This window comes from Aplysia californica, unplaced genomic scaffold, assembly GCF_000002075.1.
Source record: "Aplysia californica isolate F4 #8 unplaced genomic scaffold, AplCal3.0 scaffold00005, whole genome shotgun sequence".
Classification (NCBI taxonomy): Eukaryota; Metazoa; Mollusca; class Gastropoda; order Aplysiida; family Aplysiidae; genus Aplysia; species Aplysia californica.
In genome coordinates, this window is record NW_004797275.1 from 315,186 (window position 1) to 323,620 (window position 8,435).

At 38.0% G+C, this 8,435-nt stretch overlaps 1 protein-coding gene across 1 annotated transcript in view; it reads right to left on the reverse strand.

Moving 5' to 3' along the window:
* The window catches only part of LOC101857914 (sortilin-related receptor), a gene marked incomplete in the record, with an annotated part of 121,665 nt that extends 113,310 nt beyond the window's left edge, over window positions 1-8,355 (reverse strand). Inside the window, 1 exon segment of the mRNA XM_013080110.2 lies at window positions 7,735-8,355. Within this exon segment, the coding sequence (XP_012935564.1) occupies window positions 7,735-8,064 (330 nt within the window).
* Between the last annotated feature and the right edge of the window lie 80 nt (window positions 8,356-8,435).

Consider the following 8,435-nt stretch of genomic DNA (forward strand, 5'->3'; position numbering starts at 1 on the left):
GTAGCCCACGGTTCCGCCGCAAAAGAGGGCTCCTATCAGGCGTGCGGTGCCGCCCACAGAGCATCCTCCATTACTTTTAATCTCCTTGGCTGCAGCACAGTGGGAAAGTCCTCTCGGCAGATCAGATAAAGAGTTACATTTTTTTAAGCAACCATTTTAATTGTTTTCTTTGTGTTCTGTTATTTTGGAGGCTGACTTTTTTTCACAGATGTCTCTTACTCATGGAATTTACCATGTTTGCATCTGAACGGGGTCCACTTTTTTTTCGTCCTTCCAGAAACAAAAGTTCATCACTCACTGTAGTGATTTAAGTTAAAGAGGAATAATTGCCTGTTATTAAAATTGATGATGAATCTGGAATGCGCCTATTTTCATCGACATCCATACTTTTTGACAGTTCAGTACCGGCTCCCCCATCATTATCAACTCCATCCGTTAAAAAGTGCAAGTATTTAATTATTTTATTTTTTATTTTTTTAAAGTGTTTTACGGTGCTCACAACTTCATAAGGTCATATGAGAGCGCTATGGACACATTAACTCATTCAGTGCTGAGCTCTCTAGCAGTGAACTCCCCTCATATACTGAGCAGTTTTGTTATGGCAACTTGAAATTAGGTCTATCCACGAAAATTAATCAAAACTTGTGTGAGTTCAATGGCTGTTTGAGCAGAAAAAATGTCTCTTTGACCTTTCCCATAATGCATCACGATTAGTAAAATAACTTGGTACGGATTAAATAGAGTAATTCTTTACATAAAGACAGCGAGGCAGAATGTGAGAATACTCGTCGCTAGTATGTGGGCGAGGCCCAGGTTTCTCGAGTGTTCTCGTTCATAGCACTGGATGAGTTAAAAGTTTTCAGTAGGTTGGAAATTTTGAACTTTGCTTGGGTGGCAACCGAACCCCTATCTTATAGATTTTGGACCACCAAGGGATGTCTAGCATGCGCAACTTGCACATGGGACCTCAAAAATTTTTTGTCGTTATCCGAGAAGGCTAGGTGTTGGATCTTATTTACCATAAGATCAGGGGTGTGGCTGAAAGACAGCAGTAAGAAGGAGCCGAGTAGTAGCAGTAGAAGGGCTGCAGAGAGAGTCAGGAGCCCAGAGGAGGGGGCAAAAGAGGTGAGGGGATGGGGGCAGAAAGTGGAGACGAAAGCAGACGACAGAACATTGTTAGAGAACAGGAAAGGATGTGAAAGGAGAAAATTTTAGGAAGAAAATTTTCCGTCGCTATCCAGATCCGAACCCGGACTTATTTAAAGAGACAGAATACCTTAACCTCTAGACCACGAGAGCCTCCAAAAAGTGCAATAACGTAGAGCTATCGATATTCCGTGGCGAAGGATCAGTACTCGCTTTCGTATTGTCTTAAGTTCCTAATATTTACAGTAATTCTCTCAGCAATAAGTGAATGTTATAAGTTGTAGAAACCTGCCAGATTGGGCATTTTCTGCAATCGGCCATTATCCTACTAGGCCTATAATATGCATTCATTGCAGGTTGGTCAGCAATGCTTTTTTACTTGAAGTTTGGTAGAAATCTGGCTAGCCATGATCCTGAACTTCTTCTGTCTATTTCCTCCTTTCTTTCATTCACTCATTCTTTCTGTCTATCTTTGGATTGTTGCCACTGCTGGAAAATCTGCATGTTGATCCAGTAAATCGACTTTTGATTTTTTTTTAAAATCACTATGAGAAGGAAACTTTTTTTCAAATTTGTTTAGTATCTAGAGAAATAGTCAGTGCAATGATTCTCTATGAGCATAAGCGTGATAAGGGCCGTGGTGAAAGAAATCCATGCTAAAACTACTCAAATTAAAATAACAAATAATTAGAAGTGGTTGTGACATTCGACATTCAAAAATGAAAATGAAGAAACATTAGGGTATGTGCAGGGTAACTGTATCAAAAGTCTGTCGTCTTTATCTCTCTTTCTACTTTTCTTTATGTACTCTCCAGAAACATCTCTAATCTTCCGCACTTTTTATGACCTATTTGGTGTTACAAGTGCCATACCTAGTTCTAAGGGAGTTTATAAACTTCGCTGTCAGTTTTCGAACCTGGAACCTATAGAATGAGAGGTGAACACTGTGCTGTGCCTCTAGACCATGAGATCCCCCTCACCCCTTCTCAATACTCCCCTAGTCATAATAGCTCATTTAATCAAATAATGTGTATAGTTTGCATTTTACTCACGGTTATTCGAATGACAGGAAGGACAAGTTCCGTAATGAGCGACCGCCCCAACAAACACAATATAAAGAAGAGACCTACCCCTAACCCTACCCCTAATCCTAATAATTCTACCCCTACCCCTACCCCTACTCCTAGCCTTCTATTCTACTCTAACTCATTGTGGTCGCTCGTTACGGAAGTCCTCTCCCAAAAAAGGTGCTAAGCTGTCCTAGCTGCTGCTATCAACATCGAGATTTACACCCAAACCAAAAACCAGAGCATCCTCATCCGATTCATTAGCAATGACCACGAAAAACCTTATTTGTTGTATCTTCACAGAGCATGGAACTTTTTGAATTTTTGAAATCCATCAATAAACAAAAAAGTTACGAATTTTTTAATCAATTAATTTTTGGTACACTTTTATAATGAAAAAAACCCAAAATATGGGACGTTCTTTGGTGAGTTTTGAAACAATATTCATCATAACTCGCTCATTTCTCGGGAGTATTTAAATGAAACTTGGCAACCCAGTACATTTTCCAGAGAAGAATCTAGTCCTGCTTTCAGATTTTTCATAGCTATCCTACTTTTTGAGTTATGAAGTCGTTTATAGGTAAAAATGTGGCGGTTTTCGGTGCGTTTTGATACAATATTTGTGACATTTTGTCATTGCTCGCCTATTTCTTGGAGTATGTAAATGAAACATGGCAGTCTAGTACAGTTTTTAACGCAGAATCTAGTCATGCTGTCAGATTTTTTATATCTATCATACTTTTTAAGTTGTAAAGACATTAACAGGTAAAAAAGTGGCGTTCTTTACAGATACAAAGATTATCAGTCATATCTTCTCCCAAAGTCCTGATATTTGAATGAAACTTGGCAACATAAAAAGTTCCTCCTTGCCAAGCAATGATCTGGATCAATTTGTCACAAAAATGTAAGTAGAGAGCTGGATTTATTAGTCTAATAAATCCAGTTCTCTACTAGTAAAAGCATGCCCACTTTGTAATAGAAAATAAGATCATCTCTGTGTATATCCATTGTTGGACAATGTCCTATTGTGTGGTAGATTAAGATGCGTTTAGATAATATAGTTTACAAGTCATGGGAATATTTCCCATGTGTAGGCTACAACTCATACTATAAATGTAACATATTTAACAGATAGAAGAACTCTCTCTCTCTCTCTCTCTCTCTCTCTCTCTCTCTCTCTCTCTCTCTCTCTTTCCCTCTCTCACGCACACACACACACACACACACATGATGCACGCGCACACAGGACGAGTCCAAGTGTTTGCTTTCCCAAGAGGGGGGAATAGGTTTTCATAACGCAAACACGATGCCATACCACTTCTCAAGATGTTTGCTTTTCTGTTTCTATTCTTGTCATGCAATCAAACAAATAAAAATGACTACATCTATTGTATTTGTGACTAAAATGCAACAAAAATGCAAGTTATCAAGGCCCACGTTTAGTTTTCAAGTATCCTTCCCCCCCTTTCCGGTTCACATAAGCAGGGCCTCATTTATATAGCGCCCGAGGCGACTGATGGCTGATGATGTCACTCAGTGGAAATTTCTCAGCCGCCGGTCGTTCACCCAGAACGCGCAAATGGCAATGCCGTTTTTTCCCCTAGTTACTCCCACATTTTTAAAGATTACGCAAAAACCGCTAAACACAGAAGCATGAAATTTTAAGGGAATAAAGAAAAATGGTGTACAACGTATCAGTCAGTTTGACAAATCACAACTCCGAAAAATCTTCAAAGCGCACCACATCAACCACTTTCGCAAACGTTTTGGACTGCTTCTAGGATGGGTACAATTTGTCAAACTGCATACTACGAGATTGACCTCTTTTCTGATTGGCTGCCAAGTTTCATTCATCCATTCACGAGAAGCAGCGTGAGAGCGAGTTGAAGACAACAACCTTTGCGTTAGTGCGTCCCACGAAACACCCCCGAGGCGGGGGCCGAAAATCGGCAGAACAAAACGCCCTCGGTGGGCATTGCTAGATTCATCCATAGACAAAACTACGGAAACTGAACCGGATGCTTGAGATTCAGATTCCGACGACACAACAGGGAAGGGAGAGGCAGTAGTTGATGCCAGCAAGTCCACACTCTCACTACTCTCAGTCTCAGCAGCCTCTATCTCAGCCTGCATTAGGGAGCAAAAGTAGTTCCGACCCAATCCGTAAATAATTTTTGCAATCCTTAACGAACATTTCAAGTTCTCATTTTAATTTCCTGAACAGCTAAAGTTTAACTTTAGCACTTTGTGAGGTTGCTCAATTCAAGCATAGAAACTCCAAAACGCCCCTTTTTGTATTTTTTGCCCAATGCATTCTCTAGATCTACAGGAGGGGATCCTTTCCATAATTTATAGCCAGGCCATAGCGCCAAAAGTAAAAGAGAGAGAGAGAGAGAGAGAGAGAGAGAGAACAGGATGCCATTTTCATGTTAAACCCTGGAAGTGCGCAGGCCCATGAAGGGCTTGAGCCGGGCTACCCGGGAAGCGCGCACACCCTATATATATAGGGCTGACCTACTTCGACCGGGAAGCGCGCAGGCCCTATATAAAGAGCATAGACGCTGACCTTTTTCAGTATTCCTTATGTGGAAAATGACGTTGTCAATTGAGCTTTTGCCAAAAGGTGGGTGTTTGCTTAGGACTTTTTAAATCAACCACAACTCATGGTAAAATATGTTTTCTTCTGAAAACTTTATGCATATGGCAAGGAAATAAGTTGGTCAAGCTGCATGAGCAAGTAGATTGATGTGTGCATCTTATATCTCTTCATAGAAAGATAATAGTACTAAAAATAGGGCATTTTTTACTCATCCTGAGTGCACACGTAATTGTATGTTAAATACAGAATATTGTTAATCTTAAACTATCAAACAGAAGTGCATTCAAACATTGAAAATAGTTTGTATACACCATCATAACAGCATGTGTCCATTAAAAGGGTTTTATTTTTTTATATTAATGATGTTATTGCTGAGTAAAATTTATAAGTTCGTTCATAACTCGTGTCATAATTACATCATCAGACTTTCCAAGGTCTAGAAAACCCAAATCGTTAAACATATCAACCCGGGGAATGACCGGTATTAAACATTGGTTTGACATTGATCCATCAGAAGGGTAATTTTCCGCTTTTCCGCTCCATTGCATGGTTTTGCTTAAATATGACTTTGATTGAGATAATCCAGGTTTGTCATAATGATGTTATGAACAAACACTTTATGATATTTCTGCAAAATATCATGTGAGGGACTTCCAACTGTTTCACAACATCCTTTTACATGGTGGAATGAACATGGAAGAGTATCGTGCTGATGACTCAAAAGAGAAGCGAAGAAGAGGCAAAAATATGCTTGTCATAATGGATTGTCATCATGTTATGAACGTGACAGTGTGTCATAATGGTTATGAACGAAACCTTATTCCATGTAATTTACAGTTGTTTTGGGATGTATTTTTAATTTTAACCCAACTTGAGGATGTATTTGACCTTAGCTTACATTCTGATATTTTGATTTTTATCATATAAGTGTATGGGTCTGGATTTTAACTAGTATTTTACTTTTGTAGTAATGGTTATGAACGAACTACATATTGTACTCTGAGGGCTTTCCAGGGTTTATAAACATTAAAAACATGAACACAGATACATATTATGAGGAAACTTTCATTTAATATGAAATTTTAAAGTAAATGACAGGTCAAAATATTAATTTTTAGGTCAAAACTGAAGTTTGTCATAATAGTTATGAACGAACAATAAAGGTATTCTAAGGGTTTTTCAGTGATTAAACTTTGAATTCTTCCAACATATAAGCTTATTTTGAGGAGAGTCTCATAAATTAAAACAATTTTATGTGAATGACAGAATAATAAGTTAATTTTTTGGGCCCAAAGTAAAATTTGTCATAATAGTTATGAACGAAACAGTGTGTCATAACGGTTATGAACGAAACCTTATTCCATGTAATTTACAGTTGTTTTGGGATGTATTTTTAATTTTAACCCAACCAAAGGACAGAATAGACCTTGCATACATTCTGATATTTTGATTTTTATCATAAGTGTATGGGTGTGGATTTTAATTAGTATTATACTTTAGTAGTAATGGTTATGAACGAACTATTTATAGTCCATTCTATATATTTTGAGGGGTTTTCAGTGTTAACAAACTTTAAAAACATATACAGAGATACATATTATGAGGAGAGTTTCATTTAATAAAAGTTTTTAAAAATGAATGACAGATCAAAATGAGTAAATTTTTAGGTTAAAATTGAAGTTTGTCATAATTGTTATGAACGAACCATTTTAAAGGTATTCTAAGGGTTTTTCAGGAAATAAACTTTGAATTCTTCCTACATAGAGGAATCTACCATATTTTAAGGAAAGTCTCATAAATGAAAACCATTTTATGTGAAAGACAGAACAATATATAAGTGAATTTTAGGGGCCCAAAGAGAAATTTGTCATAATAGTTATGAACGAAACAGTGTGTCATAATGGTTATGAACGAACTTTAAATGTATGCATAATATGCCCTATGACCAGTTTGCGTTTAAAAATAGCTGTTCAATGGTCTTTCATTTATCACTTGACTATAATTTAGACCGGAGTGTTATTTTAGACAATTCAAGTCGATGAAACTTGATATAATTGATAGTATTTTGGTCACTTATTGTTCGTTCATAACTATTATGACACAAAAAAGTAATTTTATCAAAAATTAATAAAGATTTTTATAAACTGTCAATTCTATGTAATTTTGGAAGTTATTTGCTATGTCTCAAAATATACATCAGCCTAGCTGAAGAAAGGAACTTTGAGTATTCATAAATTTGTGTCATCATTGTTATGAACGAACTTTTGCTATTTCCGTCATTAAAGTCAAAATTACACCAAGACCATTGCATATACAGCTTTGGCAATTACTGAGCCTGAAAGAGCAATCATTAGGCTATATAATATGGGTGATTAATGAATTATTACATAAAGTTAATATGGACCTCATTTGTCACACCCAGGTATCCCACCTTTCGGCAAATGCTCAATTACAGCTCTCTCTAAGTTATAAATAGTGACCAATGACTTTGCAAGTTATCTTGCTCATAGAGCGTCTCTTGGCCGAGATAGCGATCGATAAAGTGACGAGATCCCGCTGAGCAACTACATGCTATGTGTTATCACTTGTTTCGCCGTGCTGAGGTACTAATTGTTAAGTCTATCGCGTTCTCGGCTTTGTTTGTATTTATTTGATCGCTGATCATTTTTGAATGGCTCATTCTATCAGCTTAAAGAAAATATATGCTTTTATATCTTTTTATCATCTGTTGAGCCGTAAATGGTCATTCAGTAGCAGGTATACATTTCGGGTATCTCAGCAGATTCCCCCCGCCAAACCCCCATGTTTACAACTGATCGGCCGTGGCGGCGGGGCATTTTTGGCGGGTTACTTCCGGTGAAATGCTGCTGAGAGCGCTTAGTTCTTCTAGGGTTAAACCATCAATGGACTTTCATTTATTACCTTTGTCGTTAGATGCAGTGGGTCCACATCATCACTACCGGTACTTCTTTTCTTTCTAGCTAGACCTGGTAGATCAGCATAGAAAATCTTCTCGATTTTCGATCCCGACAGTTGAAATTCTTGAGAGACAGACACGGTCAGGAAGTTGGAGTTGCGTTCGTTCTCAGCTGGTGGGAAATGCAGTGTTTTATGCCTGAATGTACTGAAACCATGCTCATTAATCTTTGTAGCCTCTACAGCTGTTTGAACTGAAGGAAAAAGTACAAGACAAAAAACACAGTGAAGGAATAATATCCTGTGCCCACTGTCCCTGAGCACGGGCTGCGCCATTGCGGATCTTGCTGTTGTGAAATAATGGATGATGATAACCTTCCGTGTTTATCAAAACACTTGTATTCGCACGATGTACCTAGTGATAAAGCGTTAGCTATTCTCACGTCAGATTCTCGTTAGTGACGTGCGAATATACAGTTGAACCCGGGGTTTTCTATCTCTCTTGGTAACAAAAAATATCAATTCTCCTAGGCTATTATTGCTTTATTAGTGTGCGCGTGAGTTTGTTTGTGTGTGTATGGGTGTGTGTGTGTGTGTGTGTGTGTGTGTGTGTGTGTGTGTGTGTGTGTGTGTGTGTGTGTGTGTGTGTGTGAGCGTGCATGTGGGTGTGAGCGTATATTAAACTGTATGGGTTTTTTTTCTCTGTT